This window comes from Ambystoma mexicanum, chromosome 1p, assembly GCF_040938575.1.
Source record: "Ambystoma mexicanum isolate Mex_15411 chromosome 1p, UKY_AmexF1_1, whole genome shotgun sequence".
Classification (NCBI taxonomy): Eukaryota; Metazoa; Chordata; class Amphibia; order Caudata; family Ambystomatidae; genus Ambystoma; species Ambystoma mexicanum.
Genome location: NC_090921.1, coordinates 598440707 through 598461956, shown reverse-complemented (window position 1 = coordinate 598461956; position 21250 = coordinate 598440707). Strand labels below are relative to the sequence as shown.

At 45.6% G+C, this 21250-nt stretch overlaps 1 protein-coding gene across 3 annotated transcripts in view; it reads left to right on the top strand.

Annotated features, from left to right (window-relative positions):
• ACSBG2 (acyl-CoA synthetase bubblegum family member 2) overlaps positions 1 to 21250 on the top strand; it is an 811342-nt gene that overhangs the window by 581245 nt on the left and 208847 nt on the right. For all 3 annotated transcript variants that reach the window (XM_069649557.1, XM_069649556.1, XM_069649555.1), the window contains exon 10: positions 7578 to 7759. In XM_069649557.1, coding sequence (XP_069505658.1) covers positions 7578 to 7759 — 182 coding nt within the window. The remainder of the gene's footprint in view (positions 1 to 7577; positions 7760 to 21250) is intronic.

The following is a 21250-nucleotide window of genomic DNA, read 5'->3' as shown; positions in this document are numbered from 1 at the left end:
CTAATGAGGGTACACTATCAGCATAATTATCCATCAAAAAAGGGGTCAAACAAGGCTGTCCCCTAGCCGCAACTCTTTTTAAGCTGTACATTGCGGATCTCCCAGAGGCTCTAAGAGACCCAAGACATTCCCCTCCTAAAACTAACGAGCAAGAAATCTCGATCTGCTATGCAGATGACAGTCATCATAGATGAAACCCATATTGGCCTCCGTCTATTAAATAAGTTGCAAACTTATGACGTTAAACAACTTGGTGATCAACATTGACAAATCAAAATCATCGTTATATGGGAATTTGATTCAATAACTCAATTGCTGAGAAAGACTGGTTGGCTGAGCTTTGTTCTAAAGCAAGGATGTTCTGCTCCCAAGGCTCGATACTGAATGGAAGATTTGTGAAATGTTCTCTTCTGCTAGTGCAAATGTTTTATATGCAAAAAAGTGATTGCAACTTTATCTTATGGGAGTGAGGCTGGGTTGAACCTGTCATGGCCAATCTGGGCAAAACTTGAAATTCTATTCTGGAAATCAATCCTGAAACTGCCGATATGCATAACAATTGTTGCGATAAGAGCGTAACTAGCACTTGAATCCCTCCAGTCAAAAATTAAATGGAAATCTCTGGCTCTCAAGAAAAATCTATGTAGAAAATATGGTGGTTGGTTACAAAATTTTAGCGAAGGAAGCGCAAGGAAAAAGTGCAATCATACTATACACCTGGAAAGAGGAGTGGATGAAATATTTGCATGAGCTTGATTCAACAATTGATGAGCTGATGGCCAATCCAAACCGTGTAAAGGAAAAACTAAAGAGACAAGACTGGATACAAACCAGGGAAGCAAAACTATCACTCAAGTCCCACATAAATATGTCAAACGAACATCGTAAAAGAAACTGTCCCCAATTAAATGACAAAATTTCCTTCAAAATATTTTCGAGGGAGGTTGATGAAAATTCGGCTTGGCGCCTATCCAACGCACGAATACAAACCTAATAGAGGGAAAAGAGGAACCAACTAAGGGCTCTATAGACATTGCCAGCGAGAGAATCAGATGGAATCAACGAGGCATCTTACTGGAATGTACTTCAGTTGTAGACGAAAGACAACGAAGCCCGCACAGCTACATGGAATCTTTCAATGTCAAAACCACAGAGGAATAGGTGGGAAGACTTTGCAAGTAAGGAATATGCTTTTTACTGGTGCTGCAATACAATTTTTAGATAAACCACTTAGACCAGGATTCTGGCGTAGAGCATCGTGTTTAGTAAAAAGTCTCACATTAGTGTGCCCATGCCCCCAGGGTAGGCAAAAAGTGATGCCCCATGCTTTGGGAGGGAGAGGGGCGCTTACATAGTAAGCGGTCCCCTGACCCCCCACTTTAAAAACAGATCCCTGGTGGTCTAGTGGCATTGCTGGGCGCGGATTGATCCACGCCCAGCAATGCTTCAAAGAAGGTGGTGTTGGAAAGGGGAGACAGATCAATAATGCCGGACATCGAGGGAGAAATGAGAAGGGAACTTGCCTTCTCTTTTCACTGCAGCAGCGGTGAAATTTACTTTGTTTCATGTCGATGTGCCTAATGCGCGCTAACGTAAAGCTGAAGGAAATCCGACCCCTGGCCCGGATTACACTTTAGTGCAAAAAAGGACGAGGTATCTCGTCCTTGGCACCTAAGGGGTCAATGGACAATGTTTTCAAGTAATCAAAACTTGCAATCCAATTTCTTTCATTCAGTGGACTATTTTGAAACGCATGTCCACTGGAGAGAATTTTCCTTCGGATGCAGTAGTCCTAAATCTCTACAGGAATTCTGCAATGATTTCTGCAACTAAATTTCTTTATACTGTATTCGAAATTTTCGACTAGGCGTTCGCAACCCTGTCGAACCCACATTTCTTAGTTTGTGGTGATCTAAACGTGAGATGTTTAGATAAAGAAGGCAACTCACTACTGTTAGGCAGAAACCTGTGCAGTTCCCTTAGGGACCACTGCAAAAGATTTAAGACTACAGGTGTTGGCAGTAAACCCACTTGGTAGCAGTCTGTACCACCCAGATTTACCTGGTAGTTGTGGCTGAGCAGTCAGACTTCCCTCAAGAAGAGTTAGGCAGTATGCAAAGTATACTCAATAGGCACTTAGATACAATAATACAAGCAAACACTGACCAGAGCTTTGGTATCAAAGTATATAATTATTTATTTAAAAACACACAGTTGAAACACTCCAGCACTCTTATTGTAACATCTCCTACACACAGTTACTATTATGAGCGAAAAGTCACTGGTGAGCCAAAGTCCAAAGGCTGGGCCCCCTCTTAGAGAGAGCGGAGCACAAATGCGCCCAAGATTACACTAGGCTTAGTAAGTCTTGCAGAGGGTTCAGGAAAGAGTTTAGAGAGGCTTAGAAAAGTTTAGCCAGGGTGTCCCAGGCTAACCCAGGTTTGAAAGCCGGAGGCTAAATCTACCCCGTACAGTCGTAGCAAGGGAAGCCAGGCGGGACACGGTACCTTAAGTGGGACGGGTCCTCCAGCGGTGGCAGTTGTTCCTGGTAGTGGGTGGAAGTTGCGTCGTCATCCAGGGGAAGAGAAGATCTCGACTTGGAGGAAAGATGAAGGTCGTTGCACTACCAGGGCAGAAACCAGCCGCGGAGTTTTCCGGTTAAAGGTGGTACCTTTGTCTCGCGGTCGTGGTAAAACGTGGCATCCCGGTTGCCGGGGTGCTTGGCACGGGCAAGGTGGCCACAAGATACGTCGGGGAAGCGAAAAGACGGTGAAACTGGTTATCCCCACCAGTTAAAGGAAGAAGACTCTCCGGCGGGAGATCTCCTCTGTCGTTGGGAAAAGTGGTGAGACGGTCCAGCAGGGCTCCACCGGTAGTGGTGTCATGGCAGGTCGGCTCAGCTTCTCCCTAGTCGGATTCTTAGGTCCTGTGGCGACTTCTGAAGTTCCAGTCCCCAAAGCCCTGCTTTTAGGCAGCAAACCCCCATTCACTCAGCCTAGCTGTCACTCAAACATGCTAAGTGGTGAGCCGGCTGGCTCACCACTTGGGCCAATCAGGACGGAGTGCGACTTGAGTTGCCCAGGCAACTCAGTCCAGGGTGCCTAAATTCCCCTCCACCCCTCCTAAGTACCCCAGACAGAGTGGCAACACTTTGGAGGGCTTCTGTGGAGAAGCCTGCCAAAAAGTGGAACAAAGGGCTCGACTTGGGTTGGAGTCACAGAAGGGAAAACAAACGCCATTTTAGAATCAAGTTTTGGCAAAAAATACCAACCGGAGAATTAATATTAATTAAATAAACCGGCGGTATGTTCGAGGCTACTGTAAATAATTCAAGATAGTAGCCTAAAACAATGGGAAATCCCATAGGAAAATATTTGCGGTTGAATATAAAAAGTAGTATCCACTGCCACCAGCCAAAACTCGATCAGGGGGGACCGAGACGTGCCCCCTCGACTAACAGACCCCCGGGGCAATTGAATTGCCCCAGCCAGTACGTCCACAATATGATGGTTTGTACTGGTTCTGTTCAGAATTTAAGACTAGTAAAGTCAATGGTGAATTTACATGCCCTGGGAGACAGTAGTCAGTCCCAGGGTATGGAGTCTATACTGGGGGGTCACTTTGACACCCCTGTGTCACTGCACTGAGGGTGCTGTGTAACACACATCACAAAAACGCATGAAGCCCTAAAGAGTAAAAGACCCCATAGCCCATTAAACACTTCTAGATTCAAAGAAACACACTGAAATCATGCCCAAGAGTGAGGGTAAAAGAGTCTCACTCTTGGCAGGAGAAAAAAATAAGACCCCAAAAATCCAGCAAAGCTGCTGGGGGACTCACTAGGTTAGGAAATTCAGCCTAAACAGAGAATTCTCCCTAACAACTACAATAAAAAAAATAACAGATTGAAATAAAAGAAATCAAATGTAGAATAAAAAATCAGGAACTGCTACATGTTAGATGGAGATGTGAGATGTGCCAGGAAAACCGACCTGGAGAGGCAATAATCTTGCATCAACAATTGACTACATATGGTCATCCAACAAGTTCTGTCACAGCATAGAACGACTTGAAATTATGAGACAACAAAATGGTGATCATGATGCCCTGATGCTTACATGGAAATTGAAATATGCAGCATCTACTCTACATAAACCGTAGATAAACATCCTAGCTAATCAAGGAGGTATTCGTCTGAAAATAACAAAAGCCCTTCTCCTTAATGACTAATACTTGGAGATGCATCATGCTCACAAACTTGGTTTAAGTTATCATGCCCTGCTCACAGCCTTTAAAGTAGTAAAAACCGGATTTAGACGACCATTTATGCAGCCAGAGCATCAGTCTAGTCCTGCATTGATTGAGCAGTGAAAAAGGCTGCGAGTGGATATTAAACAAAAAAGGACCCCAGTGGCATCTCTGTAAAAGCAGAGTTGAAGAAAAGAAACCAACGCTATAAAAACTGGCTAATCGGCATCAAGTTGCAGCGCGAGCAAGAGCAAGCCGAGATGATACTCAAAGCGATCTGTGATCCAAAAGCCAAAGACATATGGGCAATAATAAATAAAACCACGTTCAGCCAACATGCCAATCTGAGTAGCGGTGTAGCAGAACAATGCTGGATCGATCATTTCTCCAGTGTTTGCTGACTGGATGGGATCCAGTGTTAAAATCAAAAACACTCTAATTCGTGGCGTTTGCACCTCCGTAATGAGATTAAAGAAGCCATATGTAAGCTAAATCAGTCCAATGCAGCAGGAACAGACAGACTAACAAACATCCTAATGAAAGATGCTGAAAAGTGGACCATCTTTATCACCTCCCTATTCCGGGACATTACTGGCAGTGGTGAATTACCAAAGTCTTAGACTACTGCAATTGTGGTGCCAATTTTCAAATCCGGCAAACTATAGGCCAATTGCGTTATTAGACATAATTGGCAAATTATTTGCTTCGAATCTCCAAAAAAGATTGACAAAATGGGCAACTGAAGCAGATATCGATCAAGACAAACGGGTTTCACAAAAGGTCTGGGGACAGATCTCAATCTTTTCCTCTTGAATGTACTAAAACTACACGCTCTTTAAAAAAAACTTGTTTCTGGGATTTATCGATCTTAGACAAGCTTTCAACAGTGTGAATCGGCAGAAATTAGGGGCTAAACTTCAAAAATGGGGTTGCCCATCTGAATTGCTATGTGCAATTAAAGCCTTCCACACAAACACTACGGTATGTATTAGATTGCATAATAAGGGCCAACTTTCAAGTGATATAAAGTTCAAGCGAGGCATAAAACAAAGATGTCCGCTGGCCGCAACACTATTTGAGTTGCACTTAGCAGACTTGCCAAGAGCATTGGAAATAAAAACTGATCCGCCAAAGTTCAACAACCAAGCAATGGCATCAATGATTTACGCGGATGACTTGGTGCTGCTATCACAAACCCAACTTGGACTGCAACGACTGCTGAATACGCTTCGACAATACACGATCAACGACCTGGCAATAAACACAGAGAAATCCAAAATAATTGCCTTTGTGCTCAAGCTGGCAGCAAGAGGAAGACATTTCCATTGGAAAATAGAGCATGAATAAAAAAAAGATTCACCAGTTACTCGATCCTGGGGATTTGATTCAATAAAAACGTGGGAGAAAAAGCCAGGCTGGTTGAACTTCAAGCTAAAAATCAAAATGCTAGTACTCTGCAAGGTACAATATTACATGCAAGATACAGAAAGTTCACCATGATCCCACTGATTGTGTTCTGTAAAGAAAAGGTGGTGCCAATCTTAACCTATGGGTGGGGGGAAAACTTTGGAAACAAATATTGAACTACTAAAAGCTTACCAATGGCAGCGATCAGAATGAAACTGGGACTGCAATCTCTGCGCTCAATCGTCGAAGTAGATCTTTCCTACAAAAAGTTATGCTAGTGGATCTAGTAACCCCATAACTAATTTTACAACCCACAGATATCGGGCCATATCCTGTGCTGCTACAAACATTGGCACGATAAGCGGCTTCATCTTGAGCGTTTGAACGCCACAGTAGAATGTTTCTTATCCAATCCTTGTGCGATTTTAAACAAAAGGCTAAAAAAGAAGTTTGGACAGACTCCCAAGACCAGAGAAACCAGTATAAATCCATGTTAGATTTGGGATATAAAGTGCGATCATTAAATACAACCCTGAACTATCTGAAGAGATTTCCGAGTAGATGCCACAGCAATCAGTTCCTCCGACTGAAATTAAATCTTTATCCAACAAAAGAACGTTTATTTGCACAGAAAAGTGAGAACTGTAATGATGCTGTGTCGGTTCTGCAAAATCTCTGAAAAGGTGGAGACAACTAAACACTTGTTTATGGAATGCCCTGCATTAATGGAAATGCACACATTTTCTTATGGATCATGTTAAAAATGCAACCACATTGTCTCCAGATGAATGGTGGATTGTTTCTACTTGGACATAAACCAGCACGAGTTTGTGCAGGAGTCAATTTTTTAGATAGTTTTAGATGAAGATTTCATAAAGACAATATGTGAGCAATCAAAGTGATATTTGGAAAGGTGGTAATTAAATATAAGATGATTTGGAGGAAAGGGAAGTCGCTGTCAGCAGTTAAAGATTTGTGAACCAGTTTGATGCAAGGTGAATTATGTGTAAAACGTTTGTTATATACTAAAAAAGCACATTAATTACAAAATAAAAGGATGGAACTGAGTTCACAGGCCATTGTGCATCTTATTTGTACCAGAGGCAGCATAACTTTTCAAGCCGAGGAGCGGACCAGTGCACTCGGTAGACACTCAGGTACACACCTCTGACCGGTGGGTAACAAACGTTTCGATGCTAGCTGGTGAGTGAATAGTTTAAGATGAGGAATCCGTGGCAAGAGCTATCCAACAGAAAGAATTATCCTGTGCAAGTAATTTGTTAATTAGGGTCAGTGGTGTAAAAAATAAAATGAGCACCAAGGCCAGTGTGCATTTTTCACCAAGTGATTTAAGCATACAGCCCTTTTTATCATGGACATATTTGTCAAATATATGTGGTCATTCTTATATTGCCAAAATGCTCTTTGATATTATGCAAAGCATACTAAGACCTTCACTGTTACCATGTGTCCAGTTCCACTTTCCAGTAGGATTTTTTCGAAAGATAAACCCATCAGAAAATGTTTTATTCTGGGCTATGTTAAGACTTTGCTCCTGGAGACAAGTGTGACCTTATTATGACTAAAATATATACTGGAGGTGATCATTCGACATGAACATTGCATTTTTTTTAAAGACAGTTTACAATGTAAGTGCAGTTCTATTTTTCTCAAAAAATAGCGTTCTTTACCGGGAGGGGGGGGAGAGAAGCATGGGATGACTTTAAGAAATGCGCACTTGACAATGTGACACTTACCCACGTAGAAAGAGAGTGAGATAGAGAGCACATAGTGAGAGAGAGACAGCATAAGATTGGTGCATAATACAACACCTACAGTTTGTTAATATTTAATGCTGAGGATAGTTTTTGCCACAGGTCAGTTTATAAGATAATTGCTTAACCTAAAATGTTTCTTTGTAGGGTTCCTTGGCACATACTCTCCGTGAGGTGAGACCAACAGCATTTATGGGAGTTCCTCGAGTGTGGGAAAAGATGCAGGAAAAAATGAAAGAGGTTGGTGCAAAGTCTTCAACCGTCAGGAGAAAAGTGGCATCCTGGGCAAAAGAGGTTGGATTACAAACCAATCTGAAGAGGATGAATGGGTAGGTGTAAAATAGCTGCAATATCATACATTTAAATGTATTCCAACGCACTTTACTCTGACTTGGTTTCACTGTTGCCTAATCTTGTACTTGGACATCTCCTGCCCCATATACCTATGCCAGCCACAACCATTTTGCCCATCTCCCTGTTGACTAAGGTATATATGACTGCCGTTCTAAAACACATGTACTCCTAAGCCCTGCCCCATTTCCTCCATAATAACGGGTGTTCCCGCAGAGCTAGGTGGGAGGGGGGGGGGTCAGGTGGCAGGCTATCGGAGCCATACCGATCTCAAGCATGCTTCCCCTTTAAGAATTTAGAGTGTGTAAGGGTCCACATGCGCATAGTGTGGCCACACCCTGAACCTCGCCTCCCGTGCTTCTTCCACAGTCCATTTCGCTGCAAGAGCGATTTCAAGACTTGATGCCCTCGGGACCGATAAGGCAGTATTTTAAGTCATTCTTGAAGGAAGTGATTGGCCCAATTTAACCAGTGGCAGCACAAAACTAATCCCAACGCACCCCAGACATTACTGCAGAGGCACCACCACGGGGGACACAGATGCTCCACCCAATGTTCCTTCCCTTTCTCTTGCAAAAGATCTTTTAAATGGATTGCGTCCTTCCATGTATTCCTCATCTTATGATATTCGTATCCTGCCAGCTTTACTGCTTCAGAAAAAAAATGTTGGCAGAGGGCACTGTGCAAGGTATCATGGCGTCGCTGTCCCTCGACGGGCTCTGTACTGTGTCAATGTCACCATCAGTACAAATAGCTTGTGCCGCGCCCGTTGGCTTCATTTCCGTTTTTCCGATTGCTTTGTTCTCAAACGGCACACTTCGAAATTTTCTTCAGAAAATGTCGTCTTCATCTACCCCTTCTACACCCAAGACAGGGTTCAAAAAATGTATCGACTGCGGTTCGAAGATGTTGATCACAGATCCTCACCGCATTTGTCTCTGGTGCCTAGGTCAGACCATCGAACCGGCGACTGTGGCTCCTGTCAGCCGATGACAGAGAAGGCCGTTCGTGAGAGGAAAGGTAATCTGGCGGTGGGGTGGGAAGCTTCTAAGGCCTCCTCAAAGGCCTTGTCTTAAAGACATAAAAAATAGAGCGATTCAGAAGAATCGGATCGTCATAGAAACTGTAAGAGATCCCGATCTCGTAGTAGATCAAGGCGCTCTTCATCTTCCTCTTCAAAAAGAGTTAAAAGGAGCCATAGATCTCCCTCTTCATCATCCGATACATCTACCGAATTGGTATGATGCCCGACTAAGTCGGATTCACCAAGAAAATGGGAGGATTTTAGAAGGAAGATGATGGAGGTCTTTGAGAATGCAGCCTCGACCCCCTCAAAGACGTCTCAAAAGAGCCAGACCCCGTTCGCTCCATCGGACGGCACAGGGAAGTCAGGAAGTACTGTGGTAAAACCCAGTAGTATGGGTGAAACTCGTAAAACTCGAGTCGACGCCAAGTCGTCGAAGATTCCTCGAATCTAGTGTTTCCCAACACCATATAAAAAACAGAAGTCATTGAAAACATCTGCGACTTCGCCGACGGCTTCGACATCAAAGCCTAAAGCGTCTCCGATGCCTTTATCGAAGACACCGTCTGTGTCCTCGAAGACTCGATACAATTGAAGGTTCCTTTGATTCCTTCGACCAAAACTTATGAACAAGACAGGAGATTTACTCCTTTACCAAAATCAGACTTCTTTAAATCTGTCTTCTATATTTGAAGAAAGTGGCTCTGAAAATAAGGTTTCTCCTTTTGGCGTACAATATGGTACTAGAGGGGTCCCAGAAGAATTAATCGATCCAGAATCGAAAATGAGACCTGTGTGACACTCTTCACTCTGCTAGTGGCATTGATACGTCACCTGAGCTAGAGTTTGCAAAACCTGACCCTGCAGAACATGTAGATTCAGGGTAGAGGAGTTTAATGAATAGAGTGGTGGAATACATGGGCTGGGGTAGAGCCTCCCCCACTTTTGATCAGGATGATATGACTGACATACTAGATCGGGGCCCCCAGAAGGATCCATTTCTCCCCTTCCATGGGGCACTTCAGAGAAAAGAACTGGTAAGCTCCTGACAACATTGCTGCAATAAACAGTAATTTCCCTAAGAAGTATAGAAGTTCTAGTTCTGATCCTGAGTATATAAACAGGCATCCTACTCCAGAAAGTCTAGTTATTCAAGCTGCAACAACCTCAAGACAGACTGCATATCCAGCTATCCCTCCGGATAAAGAGGATAAGAAGTTTGATGCTTGGGTCCGTAAAGTTTTTACTTCGGGCAGCATGGCTCTAAAGTCAACTAAGTCAACTAATGTCACCTGTACCCTGGCCAGGTTCACCCATACCCTGTGGGACTGCATTTTGGGGGTGGCTGAACATATCCCGGAAGGCGAGGAAAGGGAAGGCTTCCAGAATATTGTCAAAGACGGAAAGGAGGCAATGGGGGAATGTCTCCAGTCTGGACTGGATACTGCTGAAAGTATCAGCAAATCCATGGCTGCAAGCACAGTGCTACGCAGATTTGCGTGGTTGAGGAAGTCTGGGTTCGCACCAGATGTGCAGGCCAGACTTCTCCACATGCCTTTTGAAGGCTTGAGGCTGTTTGGTAGTAAGGTTGATGAAAGCCTAGAAAAACTACAAACCTCAAAAGCTGCAGCTAAATCTCTTAGTGCTTCCATGTGACAGCCTCAGAAACCCTATTTGGACTCATCTTCCTGGAGGGGTCGTTCTTTTCAGTACTACTCCTCTTTTGGTAGAGGAAGAGGACAGGCCTTTCAAAGAGGCAAGAGAAATGTTGCTTGTGGTGGACGAGGAAAGACTGCAAATCCAACCTCAGGAACGGCATCTTTGCCCTCAGCCGCTCCTGCAGCCGCCTCCAAATAACTGAGGCCTTATCACACGAAACCCCAGTGGGAGGCAGAATCTCTCAGTTTCTGAAAGAATGGCAGGGCATTACTTCGGATCCTTGGGCACTGGAGACAGTAGCTCAAGTTTACTGCCTTCCTTTCCTAAAAATGCCTTGGGACCATCCACCAGTAACCAACTCTGTCAAAATTCCAGACCCGCTTCTGTTGTAGGAAATGTTAACCCTGCTAGAGAAAGGTGTAATAGAACATGTACCTGTAGCGGAGAGGAACACGGATTGGTACTCCCCTTACTTTCTCATCCCAAAGGACGGAGGTTTGAGACCCATCTTGGACTTGAGAAACTTGAACAAGTTCCTCAGGAATGAAGATGGTAACCCTTTCTCAGATCCTTCAGGCTCTCCAACTCCAGGACTGGTTGGTGTCATTGGACCTTCAGGATGCTTACTTTCATGTGCCAATCCATCCCAAGCACAGAAAGTACCTGAGGTTCGCAGTTGGCAGTTCTCGCTATCAGTTTCGAGTTCTGCCGTTCGGGCTGACCCCTCCGCCCAAGGGTTTTCACCAAACTGATGGCGGTTGTAGCAGCGAGTCTCAGCAGAGGGGGTTTCACCCCTATCCCTAACTGGACGATTGGTTGATCAGATCACGTTCTCCCGAACAAGCTCAAACATCTGTCTCTCACCGGTCACTTCCTTCACAAACTAGGCTTCTCCCTCAATTTGCAGAAGTCTCGCATGATACCATTCCAAAAGCTCCAGTTTATCGGAGCAGTTTTGGATACTTCTTCAGGCAAAGCCTCGCCTCCCACATTCTGCAGATGGTAAAGTTCCAGAATGCCCAGAATCTGCCTTTGATTTTCTGAGGTTGCTCAGCCTCGTGGCATCCTGCATTTTGCTGGTGCCAGAGGCCAGATTGAGAATGAGATCCCTTCAATGGGCCCTCAGAACTCCGTGGTCCCAGTTCTCGGGGAGTATGTCGGAGCGCAGTTGCTCAGGATCTACTATGGTGGGCTGGCAATAACATCCTCAAGGGAGAATCTTTTTGGCAACCATGGCCGGAGATGACAGTAGTAACGGACGCCTCACTCACGGGGTGGGGAGCCCATACCACGATCTGACAATCGGCGGTCGTTGGTGTCCATCGGAGTCCAATCTACACATCAACCTGTTGGAGCTGATGGCAATCAGACTAGCGCTGAAGGCCTTCCTACCCTCTGTACAGGGAAAGAATGTCCTGATAATGACTGACAACACGGTGGCCATGTAGTACCTCAACAAGAGAGGAGGCGTAGGGCCACTACCACTATGCAGAGAAGCAGTGCAAATCTGGCTCAGGGCAATACGAGAGGGAATCTCTCCATCGGCAGTTCACCTAGCCAGAGAGGAGAACACGGCGGCAGACTCTCTGAGCAGGCAAAGCAGTCTCCCACGAGTGAGAGCTAGCTCAGCAAGTCCTTTTGGAGATCTTGGCCCTTTGGGGAACCCCTCAAGTGGATCTGTTCGCGACCACGATAAATCGGAAATGCGAACAGTACTGCTCAACGGAATTTCCTCCGAGCTCTAGGAGATGCATTTGTGATGGACTGGAAGTTTCTACTTCTGTACGCGTTTCCTCCAGTCCCCGTGATTCCTCAAGTAATCAGGAGGTTGAGAAAGTTCAGTAAAACCATGATCCTAGTTGCCCTGGAGTGGGCCAGAAGGACGTGGTACCCGGACCTTCTGGACATGTCCATCTGCCCTCCAATACATCTTCCGCAAAGAGAGGATCTTCTCTCGCAAGAGGAAGGTTGGGTTCTCCATCCAGAGGTCAAGACAGTCAACCTTCACGCATGGTTTCTGAGAGGTTGAGATACAAGTATTGGGATCTTCCGGATGACGTAATGGAGATTTTGCTTTCGGCCAGAAGGCCAGCAACAAAATCTTTGTACCAATGTCGTTGGAACAAGTTCAGTAACTGGTGCAAAGATAAGGATGTGGACCCTTTTCAATGTGGCACCCCAATGTTGCTCTCTTTCCTATTGCATCTAGCCAATCTGGGGCCCCAGATCGGAAGAATTAAAGGATATCTAGCTGTGCTGTCCATTATCAAGTACTCCTTGGAAGAGGTATCTTACTTCAAAATTCCATTGATAATTCAATTCCTGAAAGGGCTTACTAATATATACCCTCCAGCACCTTTTCATGTCCCAACTTGAGATTTACATCTAGTACTTAAGTTTCTAACTTGTATACCTTTTGAGCCTCTGCATTCTTGTCCCTTGAGGCTTCTCACATTGAGGACTGTCCTTCTTGTAGCCTTAACATCAGCCCGCAGGGTTAGTGAACTACAGGCTCTCATGTAAACCCCCATATACTACGTTTTACAAGGACAAGCTAGTGCTTAAAGTTAAACCATCTTTCTTACCAAAGGTAGTTTGACTTCCATTTGTCACAAAAAAAATCATTCTACCAACATTCTATCCTCCTCCTCATTTGGGCAAAGAGGAGAGTTTTCATAGACTGGACCCTAAAAGGGCTCTCAGTTTTTACATTTCAAGAATGTCAAGATTACGTCAAGATGACCAACTTTTTGTAGGTTATACAGGTCATAAATTGGGTTTTGGGGTGACCAAACAAACCATATCCCGCTGGATCATTCTGGCTATAATTGAGTGCTACAGATTGGTGGGGAAGGATCCCCCAGATGGACTTCGGGCCCATTCCATTAGGGGGATGGCTACTTCTGTGGCTCTGAAGAGGGGAGTCCCTGCAGCAGATATTTGTTCAGCTGCAACATAGGCATCAATGCATACCTTCATCAAGCATTATTGCTTAGATGCGTCTTCCTCAAATGAGGGTTTATATGCCAAGGCGGTACTTCATTCTGTCCATGAGAACAATAACTAGTTCTCGCCCCCAAAATGACCACTGCTATGGGAGTCTATCATAAGATGAGGAATACGTGGGAGGACACAATCCATTCGAAGAACAAGTTACTTACCAACTGTAACGTTCTTTCGACTGGATGTTCCTCCCACGTATTCTTCATCGCCCCTCCCATCCTATCCCGCAGTACAGTTTACGTTTCTTACACTTTACTCTCACGATGAGTATCACTCATGAGGCACGCCTGGGTGTTCCTTGAATATTTCCTCGAAAAAACAGAACTGAAGCCAACTGGCGCGGCTCGAGCTATTTGTACTGATGGTAACGTTGATACGGTACAGAGCCCGTCGGGGGAAATCAACACCATGACTTTGTGCACAGCCCACTTTGCCGAATATTTTTTTTTTTTTCGAGGCATCGAAGCTGGCAGGATACAAATATCATAAGATGAGGAATACGTGGGAGGAACATCCAGTCGAAAGAACGTTACAGTTGGTAAGTAACTTGTTCTCCAGTTCTACCCCCCAGACGCCCTGATGAGCCAGTGGATGACCAGGATGGTATGTCAGAAAACATGTCCATTAAAGTATTCTATGAGAGTGTGCAAAGCCCTATGGAGTACTTGGGGGAATCCGGTACCAGAAAATCCAAAGTGAAACCAAGAAGTCATTTTCTCAGTCCTCTCAAGGAAAAGGACATAGTTCTGGCATATTTCCTGAACCTGATGTGTTGGAATCCATGCATCTGTCAAAACCAGATTTTGTGTTGCCAGTTGCAAAAAGGGTGATCATGAGATACAGGCCCCTTCTGGATGTGAATGATGAGCCTCTCGTTAATTTCATGATAGTGGTGGCTGCTACTCCCGTACAAACCATGCATCCCCTTCTACCTCTCCTCTGTCTTCTTGGGCGCAAGGACAGCCACCTAGATAAACTCTTCCCTGAGCTTCAGGCAGGCCAACGGGGAAGCAGTCACAATGGCTTCCAACCTTAAGATCTGAAGAGAGCTGGGTGACTGCAACTTCCTTGTTTCTCCTGAATTTTAAGCTGGGTTGCACTCAGTCTTGACAGAAGCTTGCCAAGTAGCACAGAACCTCATGGCGGTCTCCTATCACCACCTAGACAGCGCTGTCAGGGTTTGGGCCCTGTGTTTCTTATCAGCAAGTGATGCTCAAACCCACCAAAAGCCAACCCGGCGTGCAGGAGCTAATCCTGGATCTGCAGTTTTATGCAGTGGAGCTCTTTAGCCCTACTACAGACGAAGAGCTATATGAAAAGCAACACTGTGCCCAAACGGCAAAATCTTCAGCAGATGTAAGTATCCCACAAAGTGCATAATGATACTGATCCACAGCTCACTGGTTGGAAGAAGTGTGCATTATCTTGCACTATGGAAACGCATAACCAATGAAAGATAGTCCCCATCGATGGAATACAGGGGCTGTCTCCTGTCTCACTTCCTCAACCCTCATCTGCCCCCACCTACAAAGAGGGTCAGACACTCTCAGAAGATGCACAACTATTGCTATTGAAATAATCCTTTGGGCGAACGTTGCGCCTACAAATGTCTCAATCAAGCAATAGTTCCTCCATCAGAGGAAGGGCAGGGTTTTTATTAAGTTATTTACTGTTCCTAAGAAAAGGCTGGCCTTTAGACGGTACTAGACCTATTCCCCATCAATCTTTACTTGCTCCAACGCATATTTACGCATCTTCATTTGGCCTCTGCATCACTGTTATCTGGATTTCCTTAGACCACGACCATTATCAGTACAAAGTCTTGACCTTGAGCCTCATTTCTGCCATGCGGGTTCTTCACCAAGCTCATGGCAGTGGTGACAACCTTACTTCACCTGAAAGCTATCCATTTAGATCTCTATTTGGATGACTGGGTAGTCAGAGCACAGTCCCCACGTCAAGCTTCTTACCATCTATAGTTCCTTCTCAACCTGATGTATTTGCTGGGCCTGCTGGTCAATGTAAAGAAATCCACCCTCATTCCAGTGCAGATGCTGGAGTTAATGGGCTTTTTTTGGGATTCATCATTTAACAGAGTCCTTCCTTCAGAAACAAGAGTAAAGGATGTCCTGGAGACTTCAGCCCTGTTCCTGTCTCATACTCAAACCACAGAATGCTGGTTCTTTCGTCTTTTGGGCTTGATGGCGTCTTGTGATCTGCCAGCACCCGTGGCCATGTTGCAGATGTCGCACTCTGATAATCCTGGCTTCAAACTGAATTCTTGTTTCCATCCTCCTAAACAAGGTGGTCTCCATTCCTGCCTGGCTCCAGTAGAGTCTTCTATGTTGTCCAACAAGGGCGATATCCCACCTCCGGTGGGGACTGGAAGTAACAATGCAGAACACACAACTGTCCCACCATGGATGATTGATGCAATTATTTGACGAAATTCCTTTTGGTATTTGCAGTACGTTTCTTTAGTGTACTAGCAATAACCCAATCTCAACACAAAAGATATATCTCAATCATTTTCCAATTGTGGACGCAATTTAAACAGTCAAACACAAACCTATAAAGTGTGAATAAAGATCAAATAATTTCAAATTTAATTGACCTTATATAATAAAAAACAATCTAACATCAAAGTAGTATATACAAAAGAGGAAATAAGTCATGAGCAACGAATCACACTTCGATTGGATTGTGTTCTCCCACGTATTCCTGATCTATGATATTTCATATTGTCAGATCTGCTGCTTCAGGAAAAATAATTCTCGCCAGAAGGAGATGTACGCGAAGCCGTCATGTCGATGTCCTTCGAGGGCCTCCATCGAACACAACGTCATTGTTGGTAACAAATAGTGCGTGCATTGCCCATTGGCTTCAGTTATGCTTTTGCTCCAAGTGTTTAATGGCGCGCTTTGATTTTTATCAAGAAAATGTCTTCATCTTCAACTCCTTCGACCCCAAAATTCAGGATAAATCCTTAAAAGAAATGCTACAACTGCGGGTCGAGGATGTCCGTTACCAACCCTCACTATGTCTGCCTGTGGTGTCTGGGCTCCGGGCACCGTACCGATTACTGCTGGTCCTTTCAGGCCATGACAGAAAAAGCTCTCAGGGAGCGCAGAAGTAAACTGGCGCCGAAGCCTTCTTCGAAGAGGGATAAAAAGTCTGGAGAGTCGATCGAGGCAGTCTTTGCCTTCAAAGACGCCATAGGTCTCCCTCTTCTTCTGATTCCTCAACCAAGGTAATCTGGTGCTCAACCAAATCAGATTCCCCTAGAAAGTGGGATGCGTTTAATATTGAAATGTGTATATTCGAGAATGCGCCCTCAACCCCTTCAAAGGAATCACGCAAAGGCCATGCCACAGTCGCTCCTTTGGACGACTTGGGGAAGTGAAAGATTACCACTTCAAAGAGGAGCGTTAAGCCGGTGATTATTCTCGGCCTGACGAGAAATCGTTGAGGGTTTCAACTCAAGAACCGAGTCCTTCTCCAATACCTCTGAAGAAGATCAAATAGTCTACGCATTTGACGACTTTGTCAACTCCATCAGAGTCAAGCCTGTCGATGCCAAAAGTCGAAGGTAGTGCTGAGCAAACCAGCGCCATTGTCGAAGTCCTCAACACCACTGGCGAAGCCATCGTCGACTCAGTCGACTGTTACTCGCCGTGATCGAGGCCTTTGTCCATTCCTGAAAAGGTTTATAAACCTACTCCAAAGAAAGACTTTCAAGTCTATGGCCTCAGTTTATGAGGAAGAACAGGCCTCTGAAGAGGATCCCCACCCTTTGGGTTGTAATATGGTACTCAAAAAAGCTCCTGAGGAGCTTATTAATGAGGAATCCAAAATTGGTGATCTCTGATTGCCTCCAGTCGACTAGTGGTATTGACACTTTGCCAGAGGTCAAAATTTGGCAGGCATGACACATCTGAATATGTAGATTCCACGTATAGCAGCTTCATGAATAGGATAACAGAATATTTGGGCTGGAGCAGTGCTTCACCTGCCTATGAACAGAATATGACCGATATCCTGAACCAAGGCCCTCAGAAGGACCCAGTTTTACCCTTTCATGCAGCCCTTCAGAGGAAGGTCACAGCAAATTGGGAAATTCCAGAATCTGGACGTGCTGTGTACAGGAACTTTGCTGGAAATACAGGACTTCTAGCAATGATAGAGTATCTAACCAAGCACCCCACACCTGAGAGCTTGGTGGTTCAGGCCGCCACATCGACCAGGCAATATTCTTCTCCCTCTATTCCCCCGGATAGAGACGACAAGAGGGTAGATGCCTGGGCTTGTACGATTTTTACATCAGGCAGTATGGCCTTGAAGTCTGCTAATGTTACATGCACCCTTTCAAGGTCACTTACACCCCATGGGACTGTATTGCCATGGCAGCTGATCACATCCTTGAAGGCGAAGAAAAAGACAGCTTCCTGAATATAGTTAAGGATGGAAAGAAGGCAATGGGAGAATGTCCCCAATCAGGACTGGATACTGATGACATCAGATCCGTGGCTTCTAGCACCGTACTGCGCAGGTTTGCACCGGATGTGCAAGCCCGACTACTCAATATGCCCTTTGATGGCTCGAGGTTGTTCGGCAGCAAGGCGGATGAGTCTGGAGAAGGTGCAGAGCTCCAAGGCGGCGGCTAAATCGCTTAGCGCCTCCATTCTACAACCTCACCAACAGCCCTATTCAGGCTCATCTTCCTGGAGGGGTTGTCATTTTTGTTTCTATTCCTCATTTGGAAGAGGAAGGGGACAGGCTGGACATAGGGGACAAAACATATTCCCTCGTGGTGGACGAGGGAGGTTGTGCTAAATCGGCCCTAGCAGTGGCATCTTTACCCTCAGCCGCTGCTGCAGCTGCCTCTATCCACTCTGAGGCCTTGACCCACAAGACCCCGTTGGGAGGTCGAATCTCTTAGCATCTGAATGAATGGCAGGGCATTACTTGAGATGCTTGGGCACTGGAAACGGTAGCTCAGGGTTACTGCCTTCTTTTTCAAAGAAGGCCGACGGGATCATCCACCAGGACCCAACTCTGTCAAAATTCTGGATCCGCTCCTTGTGCAGGACATTTTAACCTTGCTAGAGAAAGGTGCAATAGAAAATGTACTTGTCGCGGAGAGGGACAAGGGTTGGTATTACCCCTATTTTCTGATCCCAAAGAAGGACTGATGATTGAAACCCATCTTGGACTTAAGAAACTTGAACAAGTTCCTCAGAAAGGATGGTAACCCTTTTTCAGATCCTTTAGGCTCTCCACTCCAAGACTGGTTGGTATCATTGGACCTTCAGAATGCTTACTTTCATGTGCCAATCCATCTCGAGCACAGAAAGTACCTGAGGTTCCCGTTTGGCTGTTCTCATTATCAATTTTGAGTTCTGCCATTCAGGCTGACGTCCGCCCGAGGGTGTTCACCAATTTGGTGGCGGTAGTGGCAGTAAGTCTCAGGAGTGGGGGGATTCACATGTACCCCTACCTGGACGTTTGGCTGATCATGGCACGTTCTCCTGAACAAGCCCTGGAACATCTCAGCGTAACCTGCCACTCCCTTCACAGACTGGGCTTCTCCCTCAATTACAAGAAGTCCCATATGTTACCATTCCAAAGACTCCAACTCATTGAAGCAATCCTGGACACTTCCTTGGGGAAAGCCTTGCCTCCCGAGGTGAGAGCTTAACACATTCAGCAGATGGTAACAAAATTCCAGAATGCCCTGTATCTTCCGGCCTTCGATTTTCTGAGGTTGCTTGGTCTCATGGCATCCTGCATTTTTCTGGTGCCGGAGGCCCGATTGAGAAGGAGAATCCTTCAATGGGCTCTCAGAACTCAATGGTCCCAATTCTCAGGGAATATGTCAGATCAGCTGCAAGTTACAAGCAGAGTTGCTCAAGACCTTGGTGGACTTGCAAAGACAACATTCGCAAGGGAGAATCTTTTTGGCAACCATGGCCTGAGATAACGGTAGTGACGGACACCTCACTCACGGGGTGGGGAGCCCACACCAACAAACTGACAATCATCGATTGTTGGTCTGCATTGGAGTCCAAACAACACATCCATCTTTTGGAGCCAAGGGCAATCAGACTAGCTCTGCAGCCCTTCCTGCCCTCTGTACGCGGAAAGAATGTCCTGATAATGACTGACAACACAGTGGCCTAAACGAGAGAGGTGCAGGGTCACTACCATTTTGCAGGGAGGCAATGCAGCTCTGGTTCTGAGCAATACAAGAAGGAATCTCTCAGCAGTTCACCTAGCCAGGGAGCAGAACACAGTGGCGGACACTGAGCAGGCAGAGCGGTCTCCCACGAGTGGGAAATAGCTCAGGAAGTCCTTCAAGAGATCTTCACCCTTTGGTGAACCCCTCAAGTGGATCTGTTCGGAAGTGCGAACAGTAATGCTCAAGGGAATTTCCTCCAAGCTCTAGGGGAGGCATTCATAGTGGATTGGAACTTTCCACACATGTACACGTTTCCTCCAGTCCCTGTAATTCCGCGCATAATCAGGAGGTTGAGAAAGTTCAGGAAACCCATAATCCTAATCGCCCCAGATTGAGCCAGGAGGACTTGGTACCCGGACCTTCTGGACATGTCCATCTGCCCTCCAATAGGTCTTCCACAAAGAGAGGATCTTCTCTCGCGAGTGAACGGTCGGGTTCTCCATCCAGAGGTCAAGACACTCAGCCTTCACGCATGGTTTCTTAGAGGCTGACATGCAAGGATTGGGGCCCGGGAGGGTGACGTAATGGAGATTTTGCTTTTGGCCAGAAGACCAGCAACCAAATCCTTGTACCAGTGTTGTTGGAATAAATTCAGTAACTGGTGCACAGATAAGAATGTATTCATTTATTTATTTTAATTCTTGATAACGCGCCAAATCGCCCGCAGGCCTCATGGCGCAAATGTGGATCCATTTGAATTTGGCACACCAATAGTGCTTTCTTTCCTGTTGCACCTAGCCAATCTGGGGCTCCAGATTGGAACTATAAAAGTATACCTGGCTGTGCTTTCTATTTTTCAGCACTCCTCAGAAGTGTTCTCTTATTTCAAAATACCTTAAGATTGTGCAATTCCTTAAGGGTCTCACTAACGTGTACCCTCCAGTCCCATTTCATGTGCCGGTTTGGGGACTTAAACCTAGTACTAACATTTCGAATGGATTGTGTCCTCCAACGAATTCCCCATCTATGACATGTAATGTCCACAGCTGTGCTGCTTTGGAAATTTTTCAGCAGAGGGGGCCCTTGCGTTGATGTCCCTCGAGGGCCTCCATCAAGGGTGACCTCAACGGATGTTATAAGTAGCATGCACGGTGCCTGTAGCCTCAGTTATGTTTTTTTCTGCAAACATGTTTGCTTTGAGAACTCGGCGTGCTTCGTGTCTTTTGTTACAATATCAGTATTCTGTCTTCTTCCACCCCGACAACCCCAAGGTCTGTCTTTAAGAAATGTTGGGACTGCGGGCCAAGATGTCCGTCATGGATCCGCATCGTATTTGCTTGTGGTGCCCTGGGCAAGGACCACGCTATGGACGACTGCTCGAAGTGCCAGTCGTTGACTGCCAAGGCCTTGTTGGAGCGCAAGGGTAAATTTGAAGGTAGGCCGCGTTTCCAGGCCCCATAAGTCAGTCTACTGGTCTATTGACTGATGAGTCGAGGGGGATTCTCCTCGTTGGAAGAAATCAGAGATCTAGGTGCCAGAGTGGTTCCTGCCACTGTTCGTCAAGGCGGTCCTGGAAGCGGCGTCGCTGTTCGCCTGCCCTGTCCT